The following is a 22,752-nucleotide window of genomic DNA, read 5'->3' on the forward strand; positions in this document are numbered from 1 at the left end:
TGTGTTCAGGGTGATGAGCTGTGTTGCTTTTACGCCAAACATAACGTTTTGCATTGTTGCCAAAAAGTTCAAATTTGGTTTCATCTGACCAGAGCACCTTCTTCCACATGTTTGGTGTGTCTCCCAGGTGGCTTGTGGCAAACTTTAAACGACACTTTTTATGGATATCTTTAAGAAATGGCTTTCATCTTGCCACTCTTCCATAAAGGCCAGATTTGTGCAATATACGACTGATTGTTGTCCTATGGACAGAGTCTCCCACCTCAGCTGTAGATCTCTGCAGTTCATCCAGAGTGATCATGGGCCTCTTGGCTGCATCTCTGATCAGTCTTCTCCTTGTATGAGCTGAAAGTTTAGAGGGACGGCCAGGTCTTGGTAGATTTGCAGTGGTCTGATACTCCTTCCATTTCAATATTATCGCTTGCACAGTGTTCCTTGGGATGTTTAAAGCTTGGGAAGTCTTTTTGTATCCAAAACTGGCTTTAAACTTCTTCACAACAGTATCTCGGACCTGCCTGGTGTGTTCCTTGTTCTTCATGATACTCTCTGCGCTTTTAACGGACCTCTGAGACTATCACAGTGCAGGTGCATTTATACGGCGACTTGATTACACACAGGTGGATTGTATTTATCATCATTAGTCATTTAGGTCAACATTGGATCATTCAGACATCCTCACTGAACTTCTGGAGAGAGTTTGCTGCACGGAAAGTAAAGGGGCTGAATAATTTTGCACGCCCAATTTTTCAGTTTTTGATTTGTTAAAAAAGTTTGAAATATCCAATAAATGTCGTTCCACTTCATAATTGTGTCCCACTTGTTGTTGATTCTTCACAAAAAAACAGTTTTATATCTTTATGTTTGAAGCCTGAAATGTGGCAAAAGGTCGCAAAGTTCAAGGGGGCCGAATACTTTCGCAAGGCACTGTACTTGATGAAAACCTGCTTCAGAACGCTCAGGACCACAGACTGGGGGGAAGGTTCACCTTCCAACAGGACAAATAACCTAAAAACACAGCCAAGGCAATGCAAGAGTGGCTTCATGACAAGTCTTTGAATGTCCTTGAGTGGTCAGCCAGAGCCCGGACTTGAACCTGGTCGAACATCTCTGGATCAACCTGAAATAGCTGTGCAGCAATACTCCACCTCCAACCTTACAGAGCTTGAGATGATCTGCAGAGAAGAATGGGAGAAACTCCCCAAATACAGGTGTGCCAAGCTTGAAGTGTCATACTCTAGACTCAAGGCTGTAATCGCTGCCAAATGTGATTTAACAAAGTACTGGGTTAAATGGCCATAAATGTGATATTTCAGTTTTTTTCTTTCATGTATTTTGCAAAAACTTCCAAAACCTATTTTTTTGCTTCGTCATTATGGAGTATTGAGTTTATCTATTCGTTCCATATCTCATTTAATTGGACCCACTTCACAGTATTAAATAGATAAGCCATTTCAAGTAATTTGCTGTTTTCGATCTAAAGCGCAGTTTAATGGGTGAACAGGTGGTTCACCTTTTCCATTGATGTTTGTAGGCTAATCCATTTGAATAGTGTTATTTAAAATTTCTCCAGTAAACATTATTTCATTAAAAAACTTAATACTGCATCATAACAGAATAACCTTTTCTGGCCATGAGTTCATATTCTCGAGGTAGCCATGCAACAAATAAACATGTGCGTCTCTCATCTAATTGGGTCTATTAGTTAGGCTAAATTCAATTTCATGCACCTGACAGGGATCGCGGTTCATAACATACAGTATAATTTAACAGATGAGTAGAGAATTGATATTTAGCATCGAAGTGTGTAGGCCAGGGTTTCCCAAACTTGGTCCTGCTCCACTCCCCCATCCAACCTGGGTGCAGATTGTTGGTTTTGCCCGAGCACTACACAGCTGATTCAAATAACCAACTCATCAAACGTGTGATTATTTGAGTCAGCTCTGTAGTGGTTGGGCAGAAACCAAAATGTGTACCCAGGGAGGTCCCATGGCTTGGGTTTGGGATGCTACCACTGTAAATAGGCCTGCTGTAGATTTAGACAGCGTTTCAGAATTTGCAGGTAGTGCAGCATATTTAGGTAATGGAAAAAGTGAATTCAAAACATTATTACATTTAAACAATCTGTTTACAGATCCACAACAATTTGCAATTGGTTTTGTCTTTCAGAAACGGTCAGATACAGCAAATGTTACTGCAAAAGATATCATTCTGCCAACATTTTATCAAGTGTGCCATGTATTGCGATTTCCTTTAGATACTGTCTTGGCCTAATTCCAACACTTCCAAAGTATACAGCAAGTAAGGGCTTTATTGTCACCATAAAAGGTGAATGATGGGAGTTTTTCTGGCGGAGTTATAATGCTCGTCCACGAGCGCAAAGTTTTTATGACAGGTCTGATTTACGCGTATGGGATGCGCCAAGTTTATAAATCTGAAAGGCACACGCAGATATTTAGTGTTAAATTTACACAACGGTTGTAAATGAGTCCCCTGGGGTCACCAACCGGTTACACCAGATGACTAATGTTGCTGTGCTCACTTTACCATGGAAGATGATGAATAGTGTTATCTTGGAATTGGATTACTACCATGCAAGATCATAACTGTATGCTACATCAGTGTTTCCCAAATGTTTTGGTCAGGAGGCCTGTCCAACACGTGAGTATGACATCGATGTGACAACCATGTAGAGTAACAGCCATGTGATATCCATGTTTGAATCACATGCAGCTCCCACTCACATTAATCATACATCAGCACTTTCACAGTTGGGAACAGCACAGGCAAAACCCCTGATGTATGTCACATTGATGGTAGTGCATTGATTGTTTGGTTCAAGCGTAGCCATGAAGATCATTTTAAATGAATGTACAGTACATGTGAGGGTGTTCAGTAACATGTCAATTTATGAAGTGGTTAGAAGTTACACGAGTAGCCTACAGACCTGCCAAACAGACAACATTATTGTCTAATTAAGTCTAAAACATCTTAAAGGGATAGTTCACTTTTTGGAGGTTGTAGCTCAGGGATTCTTGAAAGATGGGACAATCAACTTTTTTCCCACAAACAAATTTCTTAATATGAACAACGTTTTAAATGCAATTTTGAGAGACCAAAGTATCAGCTATCACCATGTCAAAAGGAACAAGCTACTAATAAATAAATAAATCATAAAATGCAACTAACTGGATTTATGATAACTCTGTCAGGCACCATAAGTGTTTAACCTCTAGCGTCGAGCAATCCCGTATCCGGGAGCATAATCATAGCCTCAAGCTCATTAGCATAATGCAACGTTAACTATTCATGAAAATCGCAAATTTAAATTAAATAAATATATTGGCTCACAAGCTTAGCCTTTTGTTAACAACACTGTCATCTCAGATTTTCAAAATGTGCTTTTTAACCATAGCTACACAAGCATTTGTGTAAGAGTATTGATAGCTAGCATAGCATTAAGCCTAGCATTCAGCAGGCAACATTTTCACAAAAACAAGAAAAGCATTCAAATAAAATCATTTACCTTTGAAGAACTTCGGATGTTTTCAATGAGGAGACTCCGTTAGATAGCAAATGTTCAGTATGTCAAAAAATATTATTTGTGTAGGAGAAATCGCTCCGTTTTGTTCATCACGTTTGGCTAAAAATCAGAAAATTCAGTCATTACAAAGCCAAACTTTTTTCCAAATTAACTCCATAATATCGACAGAAACATGGCAAACGTTGTTTAGAATCAATCCTTAAGGTGTTTTTCACATATCTATTCAATGATAAATCATTCGTGGCAGTTGCCTTTCTCCTCTGAACCTAATGGAAAAGTGGACGCAGCTGGAGATTGCGCAATAATTACGGCGCAGGACACCAAGCGGACACCTGGTAAATGTAGTCTCTTATGGTCAATCTTCCAATGATATGCCTACAAATACGTCACAATGCTGCAGACACCTTGGGGAAACGACAGAAAGTGTAGGCTCATTCCTGGCGCATTCATAGCCATATAAGGAGACATTGAAACACAGCACATTCAAAATCTGGGGCATTTCCTGTATGAAATTTCATCTTGGTTTCGCCTGTAGCATTAGTTCTGGGGCACTCACAGACAATATCTTTGCAGTTTTCTTTCCAAAGCTGTCAATTATATGCATAGTCGAGTATCTTTTCGTGACAAAATATCTTGTTTAAAATGGGAACGTTTTTTTTATCCAAAAATTAAAAGAGGGCCCCCTATATCGAAGAAGTTAAAGGCCTTGATTGTTTAATTCTAACATTAGATAATTCAAATATACTGAACGAAGATAGAAACATATGTAAAATGAGCTGAAAAAAAGAATCCATATGCAAAAAAAAGCTTATTTCTCACAAATGTTGTGCACCAAGTTGTTTACATCCCTGTTAGTGAGCATTTCTCCTTTGCCAAGATAATCCATCCATCTGACAGGTGTGGCATATCAAGAAGCTGATTAAACAGTATGGTCATTACACAGGTGCACCTTGTGCTGGGGACAATTAAAGCCCACTCTAAAATGTGCTGTTGTCACCCAACACAATACCACAGATGTCTCAAGTTTTGAGGGAGCGTGCAATTAGCATGTTGACTGCAGGAATGTCCACCAGAGCTGTTGCCAGATGATAATTTAACTTTTATTTCTTTACCATAAGCCGCCTCCAATGTCGTTTTAGGTAATTTGGCAGTACATCCAACCGCAGAACATGTGTAACCACGCCAGCCCAGGACCTCCACGTCCGGGTTCACCTGGGGATCATGTTAGGAGGGAGGGGGGTGCTGCTGAGGAGTATTTATGTCTGTAATAAAGCCAGTTTTTTGGGGAATAACACATTCTGATTGGGGTGCCAGGGCCAACCAATCATGTGAAATCAATAGATTAGGGCCTAATGAATTCATTTTACTTCAACTAACTGTAACTCAGTAAAATCTTAAATTGTTTCATGAGGTGTTTATATATTTGTTCATTAGATGTAATACAAATCCCCAAACTTCTTTCTGTGTTATGGCGCTATATAACGCTCCAGAGCTAATTTTGTTAGCATTTTTCCATGTTTTTATAGATTTCAGAAGTTAAAACTAAATTTCAAAAGCAAACATTATCCCTTAGATAATCTTAAGGGTTAGCAATCAGCCATCGGTGACGGAGTTGAGAAGCCACTCAGAGTTGACAACAAATAATCAGAACAGACATATTTTTGCCTCTAAAAATAAAAGTTCAAAACAAACATTTGTAAAATAGAGAAAATTATTTATTTTAAAATCTCCAGACAAAATCTGACGTTGATGTTTAACGGAGTTGACAAAACATGAATTTTTCTTCATTGAAGTGGTATACAAAGTAGCAAATGTGTTTTTTCTCAGTTGCTTTATGACTGTAAAACCTCATTTAAAAAGAACATTTTTTGACCCAAAATTCACATCCTGTCTTAATCTACCCGGGTGATGGAGTGGACCGTATATGGTTGTGACATGGTGATTTTAATATTGTTTGTTTAAATCTATCAAAAGAAGGGAACTTTATAGACCATGAGTGGACTTGTTGCACAACATGTTAGGAGGACATGAATAAGGGGTCCCTATGGTATAGCTGACCCTGCTCATTCCTGACTTAATTTAGGATTTTAGACAAATCTGACACTTAAAAAAATATATTGTAATTATTATTTTTTTAGGAATCACAGTCCTCTCTGACTTTAAAGAATATTTCTCAAAACTATTGCAATAAACTACATAAGACATTTTTTTCAGTTAATATTCAATATTGCCAGTTTTTAGAATTTTAAACAGTTATTTGGAGAGTTTGAAATTGGGAACCTTGCTTCGTTCAATTCAATATCCGGTCAAAGAGCTGACATGGAAATGTATTAAATGTAAAATATTTGGAACATTCTAAAAAACAACTCTTTCCCCTTTATAAAATTGCCCTAAATCTAGCTGTTTAGCTCAAATAATGCCACCAAATACAAAATGTCCCCTGCCGTACAAGGATTTTCCCGACTTTCAAGAATCCCTAAGGTTATTGTCGACTTATTGTACATGGGGTTTTGTCATTGAAACAATCTCTTTAAATCAATGGTGGTTGTTCTCATTTAAAGTGAACTTTTCACTCACTCACTCACTAACTAACCTATTGCTGTCCCAGTCCTGTATAGCCAAGCACGAGTCCAACGGAATCGACATCATCATAGCTCTAATAGTCAACCCCGTCAACCCTTTAGGGAAGCATCGACTGGACCTGGTGCTGGAACTCAAGGTTAGCATGCCTCTATACGAGACCCCTTCTCGTGTTCAGTGGAAGTCGATGGCTAGATAAGCTGCAGAGAAATAGCCCATTTATACCTACATGAATATTGTATAGGTATACCATCCAGCCCTATATACACAATCATACTTCACACACATAGTTATCACTATCAATGACAATCATTTGAGAGTACATTTGTTGTTAAAAGTCCCATTTATCCTGTGTAGTTATGGCCTTACAATGTGATATCCACTGAGATGTTAGTGCACGATTTCTTTCCTCCTTTCTTTCAGAAATGTCTTTCCTCAGTGTAATCTCAGCTATTCATCAGTTCATTCATAACTTTAGAGCTGATTTGAAGTCTGTTTCCTCCCGGTAACATAGATTATTGTGTAGTGAGTTAGGATGTGATCGTATTGTGACATGCTCTCTGTGTGCTAGAACAATGCCTCCAAGCTGCTGCTGGCAATCATGGAGAGTCGCCATGACAGCGAGAATGCCGAGAAGATTCTTTACAAGATGAGGCCAATGGAGCTGGTGAGTGGCTCTACATTTATGCCTTTACTAGACTATGGGGATATTTTATATATGACTGCTTCCGCTCAGTGTTTGAGATCAATTGACACTCTTTAACATGGCACTTTGAGATTTATTTTAAACTGCAAAACCCTTACGCACCACTGCACTTTGTATACCAGGGTTAGCTGGCCTTCTCTAGTCACTCGTAGGCTCAGTCACTGGTATACTTTTATTTACAAAGCCATTTTGGGTTTACTACCTTTTTTATTTGTGCATTTTTATTGTTCAGAAATGTGGTGGGTACTCTCTTCGTTCGCTGGACTTTATCCTGCTAACTGTTCCGAACTAAATTTGGTAAAAGGGCTTTTTGTACTCTGCGCCATCGTCTTGGAACACCTTACAAAATACTTTTAAACTGGAAGTACTTGTCCCGATTGGTGATTTTAAATCACTGATGAAGGATTTTGAGGCTGATTCCCTGACCTGTCAATGTTTTTAATTTGCTGTTTTATACTCTTGTGAATTCATTGGTTTTTACCAGATGTAGTTTTTCATGTTGTCTGTCTGTCATTTTTTTGTAATGACTTGGTGCTGCCTATCTTGGCCAGGGCGCTCTTGAAAAAGAGATTTTAATCTCAATGAGCCCTTCCTGGTTAAATAAAGGTTAAATTTAAAAAAAAAATAATAATAAAAAAAAATATATATATATATACACACACACACACTGTACTGACAATGTGTGTTCCAGGTGGATGTGATGAAGGAGGCATATGCCCAGGGGCTGGAAAGTGAGGCTGAGGAGAACGCTATAGGAGACCAGATCAAACCTAAAGACGTAGGACACAACATCTACATCCTGGCCCACCAGGTAACACCATGACGTGTGTGTTTTTTAACATGCATAATTGAGTGTGTGGGAGAGATTTTGTGCACCATGTATATTCGTGCTTTAAAAAGGGCCCAATAAATACATCAGTGTCACAGGAAAAAAAGGTAATTCACTTATGTGACACACTCTTACTGCCCCGCCAGGTAAGTCTACTTATTCTTGTCTGTAGGTGTGGTTATATAGTCTAGTTTTATGTCATTTCAGTTGGTGATCATGGATGTGAATTTCAATGGAATAGATGGTTCAGTTGCTGTGTTGAGTCATAGTGAAAACCCACACAGAGACGTGTCTCTGTAGAAAGGGAAGACAAGGTCAAGCGCGTTTTCACTTCTGTCTTTTACTCACAATCGAGCCGAGTGTCAGACAGACGGTATTTCTGCCCCACCAACTGACTGGTTTCATCATGACCACTGAGGTTTCCTGGGCTGACTGTTTGTACTTCTGAAATAACACGAACACACATGAGCGCGTACAGAAGTTCACACACACACACATTCCACCCCATTGTATAACCCCACATATGCAAATGAACATACCATAGATACCACACTCCTGCCTCAAGCATTTCTATATACACACAACCCAAGAATTTATTTGTTCCTGTTTATCAGTAAAAGCCACCACACTTCTTAACATCAGCTGTGTCTGACATAGTCAGCTGAGTATCACCCGCATCACAGCTGACAACTGTATCATTTGTCTCCCTCACTGATGTCTATATCACCACAGGAGGAGCAATAGACAGCCAGCCTAATCCATCATTGGATAGAGTGGATAAGTAGTACAGTGTCAACAACAGAGACTTGGAATTGAGCAGATTGGGGAATGATGTCTCCGCTTGGTGATTTAATGCAGAATGTCTCACTGAATGGAATCGATCTCTCACTGGTCTGTTTCACTGTAAGGACTGTATCCCTTTACATCTCATGTCTCTTCTTGACATTTAGACCATCTGTGTTACTCTCCCACATTGGCACGCATGGACGTGCGTACACACACACACACACACACACACACACACACACACACAGACATATCCTCTCAATATACACTGAGAATACAAAACATTAAGAACACCTGCTCTTTCCATGACATAGATTGACCAGGTGAAGCTATGATGTCACTTGTTAAATCCACTTCAATCATTGCAGATGAAGGGGGGAGACATGATAAAGAAGGGTTTTTAAGCCTTGAGACAATTGAGTCCTGGATTTTGCATGCGTACTATTCAGAGGGGGAATGGGCAAGAAAAGATTTGTGTTTTTGATTGGGTTATGGTAGTAGGTGCCAGGCGTACCTGTTTGTGTCAAGAACTGCAAAGCTGCTGGCTTTTTCACACTCAACAGTTTCTTGTGTGTATCAAGAATGTTCTTTGGGTGGTGGACCATTCAGCCAACTTGACACATCTGTGAGAAGCATTGGAATCATCCCTGCTTTCAAGACCTTGAAGAGAGTCCCATGCCCTGGTGAATTGAGGCTGTTCTGAGTGGGAAGGGGGGGGGTATGCAGCTCATTATTAGGAAGGTGTTCCTAATGTTTGGTATACTCTGTGTGTGTTTTACATTGTTAGACATTTGTTACGAAGTTACAAACAAATCAGAGGATCAAATGGGTGGGGTAACTCAGAGCTGCAATACATAGTGAAAGTACTGTGTTGACTGAGTGGCTGTACTGTGTGTGTTCCAGCTGGCCAGACACAGTAAGTTCCTGCAGCAGAGCTTGAGGCCGCCAGCGACGGGGCTATTGCTGAGCCATAAAATAGAGGGAGAAGACGCTCTCGGTTACTATGCCAACCACACCGCTCAGATAGAGGTAGGCCTCATCCAGACAGTGTTCATCGAATCCCATTGTCCCAACCCAGCAGGGAATACTGGTTGAAATTACATCATAATGACTGTCTTTCAACCATTATTTGCCCTCTGGAAAGCTACAGGCCACTTTTGCCCTTTTTAAAAATATATATTCGTTGGTGCTATAACACATTATTAGATTATATATATATATAATCTAATAATGTGTTATAGCACCAGCGAATATATATTTTTAAAAAGGGCAAAAGAGGCCTGTAGCTTTGAATATATGATACTCTGGGGTATATATATATTTTGCTGTCTCTTGCGTGGCTTAATCAGCAATGAATCCAAAGGGGTTATTATGCAATGGTAACAAGCATTCATTGAGATGATGCCAACCGATAACTAGTGGACTGTCTTTGATTGTGTGGTTGTGGTCTGAAAGTCTGCTGTTTGTCCGATTTGATGCTAGAACATGCTATTAGATATACCACTGAAAGTAGGCTATCCAGATTTTCCATACCTTCATATACTTCCTCACCATAACGAGGCACACGGTATAACCAGCAGTCGTTTATGTTTGTTTTTATGCACAAAACAAATGTAGGCTAGCTAGGTACCTTAGTAAACCAAATGCATACAGTAACTGAAGCCTTGAGCTGGAGATAATGTATTTAGCACATCTTAGATAGTTAACCTGCACCCATGCTTATAACTGTATCACGCAAGCACCCCAAATCATACCGTCGGCATAATACCTTGATATACAGTATACCGCCCAAGCCTACCTGAAAGTACAGCTAATTTTTGTTCTTAGAGTTATCATCATACCATGTTCTTTCTTCAGATTGTGCGTCACGACCGCACAATGGAGCAAATAGTGTTCCCAGTGCCCAACATTTGTGAGTACCTGACAGAGGAGTCCAAAACGCGCGTGTTCACCACCACCGAGAGGGACGACCAAGGCAGCAAGGTCAATGACTTCTTCACGCAGTTCGACGACCTCTACAACGAGATGCGCTGGCAAAAGAAGATACGCAGTAAGAGACTAAGATTTACACTGACAAAACATTCTGGAATCTCTTTCTAATGGGACATTTCCAGGCTTATTGTGATCCATGGATATTGTGGATGTTGATCCCCATTTGGGAACTTTCCCTAACACCCTCAGCTGGAATGTGGCGCATGGAACGCAAAAAATATTCTTACAAATATTTAACCTCCACACATTAACAAGTCCAATAGCTTAAATGAAAGATAAACACCTTGTTTATCTACCCAGCAAGTCAGATTTCTAAAATGTTTTACAGCGAAAACATAGCACATATTTATGTCAAACCACCACCGAAGAGACAGCTAATTTGCATAGCCAAGTTGAACAAAATATGCAATCAACAAACGCAGGATTAAAAGAAAAATAAATCACTAACCTTTTGAAATCTTCATCAGATGACAGTAATATAACATGTTACACAGTACATTTATGTTTTTTTCAATAATATGCTATATATATCCATAAATCTCTGTTTACAATTACGCATTGTTCAAAAAATGCTACTCAAATGTCCGGAGAAATGGCGATAGCTCCGGCAGATAACGTCAGATAACAAGCAATACACATCATAAACTTTAACTAAATATGCATGTTCTACATATATATAGAAAGATGCACTTCTTCTAAATGCAATCGCTGTGTTACATTTATTTTTAACGTTACAGAATTCGTTCACTAGGCTATAATATGAGTCGGCGCTCAGAAATTAGCATGATGGCTCCTCTATCTTGGAGTCCACAGAAACCCAAATTTAACACATAAATATTCCCTTACCTTTGCTGTTCTTCCATCAGAAGACCTGGAAGGAATTATACTCACCAAAAACATTGTTTAGTTGTGAAGTCTGTGTCTTTCGGTTATCAAACACGGCATATTTCGGTTGAAATGCAGCCAAAAGTCAAGTGGATGCGCACCAAAACATCGAATTTACATATTATATGTCGACTAAACTTGTCAAACTATGTTCATAACCAAGCTTTAGCATGTTATAAAGGTGCACAACAATTCTCAGGACGAACAGAAACACACGCGTCGTTTAATCATTCTTGAAAGAGAGAGATCACCCGAGGAGAGTGCGCATGAATGTGACCTTTTTTTCGCGTGACCGAAAGGTTTCGGGCCGCCAAAACTCTCGTGAGCGCGCTATTCTCACAATGAGAAGCCCCATTGAAAGCAGACATCGCGCTGAAGACATAGAAACTGTTCCCAGGTCTGTAGGCGCTTGGGAAGGGTGGGGGCGATGACGTCAAAGTTGGGCCAACTTTTATGATGACGAGAGAGTTTGGGAGAATGACTGCCCTGAGAGTTCTGCTTTACATACAGACATAATTTCAACGGTTTTAGAAACTTTAGAGTGAATAATATTTTTTATATGCATATATTAGCAATTTTTGAAAGATTTTGTTTCTGTTTAATATGGGCACGCAATTACTCCAAAGGGGGCAGCAGACAGCCCTATCTTTAACAGGTTTTAACCAGATGTCCCCTGTGTCTGTTCAGATAACCTTGCTCTGTTCTGGTTCTCTCGGCACATCTCTCTGTGGGGAAGCATCTCTTTCTACCTGGCAGTGCTAGTCAATGTGGCCGTGGCTCTTTTCTACCCCTTCGGTGACGACGAAGATGAAGGTGAGATTTTCTAATGGCCTACAGCTGGGTCTTATTCTATAGGGCACATGGTTGCCAGTGTTTCCCCTATATTCATTTAGCAGCGACATACAGTTGAAGTTGGAAGTTTACATACACTTAGGTTGGAGTCATTAAAACTTGTTTTCAACCACTCCACAAATTTCTTGTTAACAAGCTATAGTTTTGGCAAGTCAATTAGGACATCTACTTTGTGCATGACACAAGTAATTTTTGTTTACAGACAGATTATTTCAATTATAATTCACTGTGTCACAATTCCAGTGGGTCAGAAGTTTACATACACTAAGTTGACTGTGCCTTTAAACAGCTTGGAATATTCCAGAAAATTATGTCATGGCTTTAGAAGCTTTTGACATAATTTGAGTCAATTGGAGGTGTACATGTGGATGTATTTCAAAGCCTACCTTCAAACTCAGTGCCTCTTTGCTTGATATCATGGAAAAATCAAAAGAAATTAGCCAAGACTTCAAAAAATATTGTAGACTTCCACAAGTCTGGTTCATCCTTGGGAGTAATTTACAAATGCCTGAAAGTACCACTTTCATCTGTACAAACAACTGTACGCAAGTATAAACACCATCGGACCACGCAGCCGTCATACCACTCAGGAAGGAGACGCGTTCTGTCTCCTAGAAATGAATGTACTTTGGTGCGAAAAGTGCAAATCAATCCCAGAACAACACCAAAGGACCTTGTGAAGATGCTGGGGGAAACCGGTACAAAAATATCTATATCCACAGTAAAATGAGTCCTATATCAACATAACCTGAAAGGCCACTCAGCAAGGAAGAAGCCACTGCTCCAAAACTGCCACAATAAAGCCAGACTACAGTTTGCAACTGCAGATGGGAACAAAGATTGTACTTTTTGGAGAAATGTCCTCTGGTCTGATGAAACAAAAATATAACTGTTTGGCCATAATGACCATTGTTATGTTTGGATGAAAAAGGGGGAGATTTGCAAGCCGAAGAACACCATCCCAACCGTGAATCACGGGGTAGCAGTATCATGTTGTGGTGGTGCTTTGCTGCAGGAGGGACTGGTGCACTTCACAAAATAGATGGCATCCTGAGGAAGGAAAATGATGTGGATAGATTGAAGCAGCATCTCAAGACATCAGTCAAGAAGTTAAAGCTTGGTCGCAAATGGGTCTTCCAAATGGACATTGACACCAAACATGCTTCCAAAGTTGTGGCAAAATGGCTTAAGGACAACAAAGTCAAAGTATTGGAGTGGCTATCATAAAGCCCTGACCTCAATCCTATAGAAACATTGTGGGCAGAACTGAAAAAGTGTGTGAGAGCAAGGAGGCCTACAAACCTGACTCATTTACACCAGCTCTGTCAGGAGGAATGGGCCGAAATTCACCCAACTTGTTTTGTGAAGCTTGTGGAAGGCTACCCAAAACGTTTGATCCAAGTTAAACAATTTAAGACAAACCAGGAAGAGCGAGACCAAGGGGCTGGGAATCTGTGAACCATAGAGAAGGAGTCAATTTATATCGGATGGATTTACCGTGTATGACCTGGACTGTTTGGACTTACCTGTTGGCGTTTGGACCTGGACCTACCGAGAACCCGATTCATGTCCCAAACCCTGCTATCCATGATCACGCCTGCGGCCTGGACGGAGAATCCAACATACAGGTACTGTCCTGTTCGAAAAAAACTCTCATTCTGGGGTGATTTTGGTGACCCGAGCATTCTTCTCTTTAGCTCTATGCATCCAGGTGAGTGCAGCATGGTCACTGATGAGGGTGAAGTGGTGTCCTAGCAGGTAGTATTTCAGGCTCTCTAGAGCCCACTCTACTGCCAGCATTTCTTTCTCAACGACTGAGTAGTTGGTCTACCATGGTTTCAGCTTCCTGTTTTAAAAACAGGATGGGGTGTTCTACCTCTTGGGATAGCACGGCTCTCAAGCCGACCTCTGAGGCATCCATCTGAACTACGAACTTGCGCTCAAGTCTGGTACCACCAGCATTGGATTTCAGCAGAGAGCCTCCTGTAATGTTCTAAATGCTTTGGTGGCCTTTTCATCCCATATTTGGCCCTCTGGCTCTAGTCATTTCGGTGAGTGGGGCGGCCACTGTGTCATTAACTTGGGATGAACTTCCGATAATAACCGGTCAACCCTAGGAAGGCTCGAACCTGCTTCTTATTTACTGGTTTCGGCCATTCTCTAATTGCCTAGACCTTCTTAAGTTGGGGTTTGATTATCCTTCTTCCCACGGTGTATCCCAGATATTCGGTTTCCTCTAACCCCAAGTAACACTTGGCAGGGTTCGCCGTGAGCCCTGCCTTCCTAAGGGCATCTAGCACTGCCTGTACCCAGGGTAAGTGGGATTCCCAATCTGGGCTGTAGATCCCCACGTCATCTAACTAGGCTGTGGCGTAACCTCGCTGCGGTTTTAAGACCTGGTCCATTAGCCATTGAAAGGTGGCTGGGCCAGGTGTAAGCTGAATGGCATGACAGGGTATAGAAACAAACCGTCAGGGGTTGCAAAGGCTGTCTTTTCTTTGGCTCTGGGGGTCAGAGGAATTTGCCAGTAACCTTTGGCTAGGTCCAAGGTCGTAATGTACCGAGCTTTACCAATTTTTTCCAATAGTTCATCTACTCGGGGCATGGGATGGGCATCAAACATGGAGATTTCATTTACCTTCCAAAAATCATTACAAAACCGCTTGGAGACCATCACAATTGGGCTAGACCACTCACTATGATTCTACAACCACTCCATGTGCCAAACTTTTCTCTGTCTTTGCTCTAATCGCAGCTTGTCGAGCCTTGGGTCCCCGATTATGGCCTCATGCTCACTTTTCTCCCTGGTCGGGAAACAATATCATGAGCCATAACCTTAATTCGGCCTGGTATCCCTGAAAGCACATCTCTGTTTTTCTGGATCAGGGTCTTTACTTCCTGTGCTTGTGATGAGTACAGAGTAAGTGAAACATACACTTCAGCTGCCTCCTGAGTGGGTGTGGGGTACGTGACAATTAATGTTTCTCTCTCTCTCCATGCTTTTAACAGGTTAATGTGATTGATCTGTTCTGGAGGCTGACGACCTGGCTGTCGGATCCGATAATTATCTTCTCCTATTCTCTCCAGCACTTCATATGGTCCTTTCCATGTAGCTTGTAGTTTACACTCTACTGTGGGGACCAGCAATAACACCTGATCTCCCGGTTGAAATCCCCTCAGGGTAGCCTGCCGTTTATAAGTGTGCCGCTGGTGCTCTTAGTGCTTCTCTCGTGCTCTCTGGCGATGGGCGTGACTGTGGCTGTCTTGTCTTGCATTGTTGTGACGTGCTCTATAACACTAGTGTAAGGTGTGGATTGGTGCTCCCAGGTTTCCCGGGCGATGTCTAAGATTCCCCAGGGGTGCATCCCATATACCAGCTCAAAGGGTGAAAACCCCAGTGAGGGGAACCTCTAATGGCAAACATCAGATACGGCAACATGCAATCCCTGGTTCTCTCATCCTTATCAATTATCTTCCTGAGCATTTGCTTCAGAGTATGGTTAATTCTCTCTTCTGAGGATGGTAAACCAATGTCCTCAACTGTTTCACCTGCAACAACTTACAAAGGTCTGCCATAAGGCGGGACAAAAAGGCGGTCCCCTGGTCAGTAAGGATCTCCTTGGAATCCCTACCCTGGTGAACAGGAGCACTAATACCTTGGCAATATTTTTGGAAGGCATCATCCGAAGGGGAATGGCTTCTGGGTATCGAGTGACATAATCTAAGATGACCAGAATGTATTGGTGCCCTCTGGCGGATTTGGTAGTGGGCCCACTATATCCATTGCTATCCTCTCAAATGGCATTTTGATTATGGGGATTGGCACTAACAGGCTTCTAACAGCTGGTTGGGGAGCTGTTAACTGGAACTCGGGGCACTCTCCACACTGTCGAGCCACCTCAACCTGATATCCTGGCCAGTAAAACCTCCTCACAATCTGGTCTTGGGTTTTATTGATACCAAGGTGTCCCCCCAGAATACTGTTCTCCAGTACCGAGTGGGGATCAACTGTTTCACTACATCAACCCCTATGTTTGAGACTCTGTACACCAACCCGTTTTTCATGAAGTGGGGGAAACTATTAGGCATCATCTTATCATTTATGGGAGTACCATCTACGATCTAGACATCTGCTCTGGCTTGCCGCAGGGTTGGATCCTGGATCTAGGCCATCCTGAAATTAGTCAGGGACCCTGCCAGGTCTGTTAGTTCTAGATAGTCGCCCTCTGGATCCTGGCCCCACTAGTACCGGGCTGCTCGCTATTGACAGGGTCTGCCCCTTCTTCCTCATCCTCCCCTACTAGCCCCTGTGAGGTTGGCTCCTGAGAAACCTTCTCTTTTCTTGACTTTGGTTGAGGGCTACATGCTACTTCCTGCTTGGTCGGGTGTTTGTCTTCTCAAATATGCCGTTATTTTAGCTTGACCTCGCAAAGTTAGGACAGCATCTACCCAGTATTACATCATACGGCATCTTCGGGACCACGTCGACCTCAATCCAGCAGCCTGTCCTCAGTTTGTCTGCTCACTAAGGCTGTGGAGTACGGGCGGATTTCCCCATGAATGCACGAAACCCTGGCCAACCCATCATCGAAGTTCTCAGGGTAGACCCCGCTGGTCGAGTATGATGGTCTCGACAATCTCGGCGGGTGAACAGGTCCCCGGTTGCAACCATTTCCGTGTCAGGTGAATCAAGTCGAACATTGGTGTTCAGGGGGGGTTGTCCAGGTCTGTTGGCCCACTGGTGGAAGCAGTGTGCCCTCACGGTATCGATTACTCCCAGTCTAGTCAGAATCTCTTCCTTCATTTTATCGTAATCCTGTGCATCTTTCAACACTTAGGTCGAATTACGCTTTTTGAGCATCCCCTGCCAGGTATGGTGCCAGAAGCCCTGCCCATTCTTATTTCGGCAGCCACTTCTCTCTCTGCCGTTCTTTCGAAGGTGGTAGGGTATGCTTCCACATAATCCTGCTTTGTCATTTTTTTAAGAAAATGATTGTGCAGCTGGTAACTGAGGCCCAATTTGCTAGCCCCTTTTAGGCCTTCTCTTAACCTCTTCAAACTACCCAAATGGCTACCTCTGTCTTTTACGCAAGAATCACTCTGAGAGCCCTCAGCTGGCCACTTACGCAATGTGGTCCTTTACGCTCATTCTTCAACATAAAGGCGTGAAACTACGTCGAAAGGCTGTAGACACCTTAGGGAATACGTAGAAAAAAGGAATCTGGTTGATATCCCTTTCAATGGCCAATAGGGATGCATAGGAATACAACGGTTTCAAAATATGAGTCACTTCCTGGTTGGATTTTTCTTAGGCTTTCGCCTGCAATATCAGTTATGTTATACTCACAGACAATATTTTTACAGTTTTGGAAACTTTAGAGTGTTTTCTATCCTAAGCTGTCAATTATATGCATATTCTAGCATCTGGTCCTGAGAAATAGGCAGTTTACTAGTGAGTTGCAGCCAGTTCCTCTTGGGGAAAGGCTAAATAAAGCCTGCTTGTGACTGGAAACATGACTGTGCATGTCATGATAGTAGTCACGGAGAAATCTAGAGGCACTAGGTAGGTCACGATGCGAGAAAGTCCCAGTCTTGTTTGGCGTTTTCTGCATGACCACGTGTGTGATAATCACACTAAACGTTGAATCGCGTGGTAAGTAGAAGACAGAATTTAAGAGGGGCACAATGGTCATTGGGACATGCCCATTGTGAGAGAGAGATGCAGAGAGACTAGAGACAACATAGTGTTGTGCCAAGTGTAGCTAAGTGCTATCCTGGTCCCAGATCTGCTTGCGTTGTCTAGCCAGTTGGCAGTTGCATCTTAGCTAAGGCCTTGTCCCCAACTGGCAAGACGGCACAAACATCAGGGACCAGGCTATAATGAAGCACTCACTTCTGTTACATAATACATGAATCCAAATGCCACCTCTCTGAACAGCGCTAATGTCTTAATCTGTCTTTGTTGTTGTTGACATTTGCTTGTATCTCATCCCCAGGCATCCTGCCCCCCTTTGTATCCATCCTGCTGTGGGTGGCATTGGTGGTGTGTACCACCATGCTCTTCATCCTTCCCAAACCAGGGAGTGTCCGGCCCTTCCTGGTCTCTATTATACTGCGCTCCATCTACACACTGGGCCTGGACCCCACCCTGTTGCTACTGGGCGCCGCCAACGTAAGTACAGTAGAGTTACCGAGGGCAACGATATCCTTGATGTTAGAGAGGTGGGCAGTGTACTAGGTTCTAATCCCAGGGCAGATGGGGTAAATCTGGTGGGAGTTAGCCGGCACCCGGAGGTTTGCTAGCATCAATATCCCACGTGCTACCTACTGTCGGTGTGCCCATGAGCAAGACACTTTACGCCATCCTGACAGACACTTCGTTAAGTTCGCTGATCAAGGCAGTGTCGCTGATGACACTGTTGCATGATGACGAGGAACACCATGGCCCAGTCCTAAATGACTTTGTAGAGTGGTGTGACGAATCACACTTGGTCCTCAATAACAATAAGACCAAAGAGATGTGCATAGACTTCAGGATGCATACAACACCTACCTCTGCAACATCTATCAGAACATAGAGATTATAGAGGAATACAAATATCTGGGTGTCCTCTTGGACAATAAGCTTCAGTGTAGTAAATATACTACAGACCTGATCTACAAAAAGAGTCAACAGAGACTGTACTTTCTCAAAAAGCTAGGATCTTTTAATGTTAATTGTACTATACTGTCTCTGTTTTATACATATTTCATTGAGAGTATTTAAAAAAAATTATATTGTTTGTTGGTTTGGCAATGCCACTGTCAGCCAGAGAGATATGCTGATTATCACCACAGCAAGCCAGGTACTTGGAGTCAAACAGACAGGCCTGGATGAGATCTTTGAGGTCAAGGCCCTCCGCAAGGCTCACAAAATCATTTTAGACCCAAGCCACCCCCTGTACCCGGACTTTGAACCCTCTGGGCGCAGGTATAGGGCACCCCTCGGCAGGAAAACGGAACTAGACAATCATTTGTGCCACTTGTGATATCCCTCTTAAAAAGCTCGGTCTAATGTTCCGTTCGACCCAGTAAGGCCAGCAGGCTAATGTTCCTATCCACCCAGTAAGGCCAGCAGGCTAATGTTCCTATCCACCCAGTAAGGCCAGCAGGATAGCCTCTTTTTATTGGTATGTAACTGTTATGAAAGTTGTATTGTCAATTTGTTTTGTTATTTAAATGCTGTGTTAAGAAGCGGTGCGGCTTGGTTGGGTTGTATATCGGAGGACGCATGACTTTCAACCTTCGTCTCTCCCGAGCCCGTACGGGAGTTGTAGCGATGAGACAAGATAGTAGCAACTAACAATTGGATACCATGAAATTGGGGAGAAAAAAGGGGGTAAAATTTTACAAAGAAAAAAAAAAAAATCTGAATGGTTTGTCCTCGTGGTTTCGCCTGCTACATAAGTTCTGTTATACTCACAGACATGATTCATGACAGTTTTAGAAACTTCAGAGGGTTTTCTATCCAAATCTAATAATATTAATAATAATATTAATAATAATACTAATAATATGCATATCTTATCTTCTGGGGATGAGTAGCAGGCAGTTGAATTTGGGCATGCTTTTCATCCAAGACTCCGAATGCTGCCCCCTATCCTAGAGAAGTTAACCCCAACCCGTCTACGGCTGGGATGCTCCCGGTTTTGGCATTGTTATATCAGAAAATAAGAATTACTGTTGTTAATTAATTCTATTATTGATGTTTTATTATTCCCAAGAGGCAATTTGTTTTCAAAAAGTACAGAACAGTAAAATACGGACAGGATATTTTTAAGTAAATGTACAGTGTACTAGGATTGGGCGGTATCCAGATTATCATACCTTCATTACCGACCTTGTGCCAAACTGGGATATTCGGTAATGAACACAAGGGGCGTTGTTTTCAAACCCCACTGATACTCTGTAATCCGAAGGTACTTGTTAACATTGCTAACATTTAAGATCCAATTGAGAATGCTAACTAAATGCTAATGAGTGCATTGCGAGCATTTTGTAGAGATTCTACTCTCAGTTTGCGGCACAAAACAAATATTCGCCAGCAAGGCTCTTGATCCAGGAGGGGATTCTTTGCAGTTACCAAGCGAATGCTTAGCTAGATAGCTAACTAGCTACTAATTAGCAAACCAAATGCACAACTGCAGAGCATTCAGCACATTTTAGACAGTTAACTTAATAGTTATAAGTCATCTAGCTGGCAAACATGTTGTGAATTCCGTACTGTAATTAGATCACAAGGCTCCGGTCTCTCATCGTTGTGCTTGTAAACTAACACCATTTGACTGGGGACTACCATAAGCTTCATAATAATGTGAGTTGACATGAAGAACGCATGTCGCTTGGCTTTTTCCAAATACCCCGGTATACGTTATACTGCCCAAGCCTACAGTGTACAAATGTTTTCTTGTGATTTCAGCATCGTCTTCTATGGAAGCCATTGCTCAGTCCTCTCCTCTCTCATCTCTCCAGCTCCTCAATAAGATTGTGTTCCTGGTGAGCTTTGTGGGCAACCAGGGGACGTTCACACGGGGCTACAAGCCGGTGGTCATGGACATGCCCTTCCTCTACCACGTGGGCTATGTCATCGTCTGTATGCTGGGCCTCTTCGTCCACGAGTTCTTCTACAGCTTCCTGGTTAGTCGAAACAATCTCTCTGTCTGGTCTTCTCTGCAGCACTTCACCATTAAACTTAAAAAAGACCATGTTTGATATTATTACTCATTTTTTAAAAAATGTTATCCATTCAATTCAATAAAGTGGATTCATTGAACTTCAAAGTACTTGATTATTATTCAGAAAACCTCAAACTGACGTTTGACAATGGTCTTGATTTAAGTCTGGACCTTTCTTGGTGCCATGTGATGACAGCAGGTGGTTGTTGTGTGGTTATGTCGTTTAGCTTTGTGGTTTCCTTGTTCCTCCTTGTACCAGGTTTTTCAGACACAGTTGCAGAAAGACACATCCTCTCCTATTTTTGCACTTGCTGCCAATCGGAAGCTTTGGGATGTCTGGTTCCTCTACAGCTCTCCTACAGCTGTGTGGCTGTGTCTGTATCTGTCTGACTGTGTGTCTGTGCCCCTCAGCTCTTTGACCTGCTGAACCGCGAGGAGACCCTGCTGAATGTGGTCAAGAGTGTGACGCGTAATGGACGCTCCATCGTCCTCACGGCTGTACTGGCCCTCATCCTGGTCTACCTCTTCTCCATCGTGGGCTTCCTCTTCCTCAAGGACGACTTCCGCATGGACGTGCAACGTCTGCCAGGTCAGTGCCCATAGATGCCCTCTCCTCTTCATCCCAGAACCCCGTACTCTATCCTGGCCTCTTTCCTATTACCCCCCCCCCCCCACCCCTTCATTCAGTACCCACAATCAACCCCTACTCACTACCTTCGCCTTTATGCTCTACCCTAGGTCTCTGCACTTTTACCCCTAGTTCAGTTAGTACAAACTGTTCCTCAGCCCCTATACTACCCTAGGTCTCAAATCAAATGTTATTTGTCACTTGCTTTGTAAACAACAGTTGTAGGCTAACAGTAAAATGCTTACTTACGGGTCTTTTCCAACAACGCAGGGTTAAGGAGGTGTGTATGTGTGTGTGTATGTGTATATATATATATGTGTGCATATTTGTGTGTCAAAAATAAACATATCCAGGTGTTAGAATGGTCAAGTCAAAGTCCAGACCTGAATCCAATCGAGAATCTGTGGAAAGAACTGAAAGCTGCTGTTCACAAATGCTCTCCATCCAACCTCACTGAGCTCGAGCTGTTTTGCAAGGAGGAATGGGAAAAAATTTCAGTCTCTCGATGTGCAAAACTGATAGAGACATACCCCAAGCGACTTACAGCTGTAATCGCAGCAAAAGGTGGGGCTACAAAGTATTAACTTAAGGGGGCTGAATAATTTTGCACGCCCAATTTTTCAGTTTTTGATTTGTTAAAATTTTTGAAATATCCAATAAATGTCGTTCCACTTCATGATTGTGTCCCACTTGTTGTTGATTCTTCACAAAAAAATACAGTTTTATATCTTTGTTTGAAGCCTAAAATGTGGCAAAAGGTTGCAAAGTTCAAGGGGGCCGAATACCTTCGCAAGGCACTGTATGTAAATTATTATTTTTACATTTGAAGTAGTGACACAAGGATTAAATACACAGTGGCAGACAATAAGTAAAAAATAGACTCGGTACTGGTATACCATGTTATTTGCAGGGTACGAGGGATTATTGAACTTTTATTTAACTAGTCAGTTAAGAACAAATTCTTATTTACAATGACGGCCTACCGGGGAGCGTTGGGCTAGTAACCGGAAGGTTGCAAGTTCAAATCCCCGAGCTGACAAGGTACAAATCTGTCGTTCTGCCCCTGAACAGGCAGTTAACCCACTGTTCCTAGGCCATCATTGAAAATAAGAATTTGTTCTTAACTGACTTGCCTATTTAAATAAAGGTAAAATAAAATACAAAACTGTCTTGTTCAGGGGCAGAACGACATTTTTTTACCTTGTCAGCTCGGGATTCAATCCAGCAACCTTTTGGTTA

General features: G+C 42.1%; 1 protein-coding gene across 5 annotated transcripts in view; it reads left to right on the top strand.

The window, feature by feature from the left end:
- The window catches only part of LOC135524242 (inositol 1,4,5-trisphosphate receptor type 2-like), a 170,454-nt gene that overhangs the window by 99,049 nt on the left and 48,653 nt on the right, over positions 1–22,752 (top strand). For 4 of the 5 annotated variants that reach the window (XR_010452921.1, XM_064951604.1, XM_064951605.1 and 1 more), the window contains 9 exons: positions 6,150–6,260; positions 6,693–6,788; positions 7,519–7,638; positions 9,346–9,471; positions 10,300–10,492; positions 12,007–12,132; positions 18,168–18,343; positions 20,683–20,847; positions 21,297–21,474. Coding sequence is in view for 4 of the 5 variants with exons in the window: in XM_064951604.1 (XP_064807676.1) it covers positions 6,150–6,260; positions 6,693–6,788; positions 7,519–7,638; positions 9,346–9,471; positions 10,300–10,492; positions 12,007–12,132; positions 18,168–18,343; positions 20,683–20,847; positions 21,297–21,474 (1,291 nt within the window). In the remaining variant the exon portion in view is untranslated. Of the gene's footprint in view, positions 1–6,149; positions 6,261–6,692; positions 6,789–7,518; positions 7,639–9,345; positions 9,472–10,299; positions 10,493–12,006; positions 12,133–18,167; positions 18,344–20,629; positions 20,848–21,296; positions 21,475–22,752 lie in introns of those variants that run through there. The other variant, XM_064951607.1, reaches the window with a different exon arrangement.

The sequence above is a fragment of the Oncorhynchus masou genome, chromosome 31 (assembly GCF_036934945.1).
Source record: "Oncorhynchus masou masou isolate Uvic2021 chromosome 31, UVic_Omas_1.1, whole genome shotgun sequence".
NCBI classification, from domain to species: Eukaryota; Metazoa; Chordata; class Actinopteri; order Salmoniformes; family Salmonidae; genus Oncorhynchus; species Oncorhynchus masou.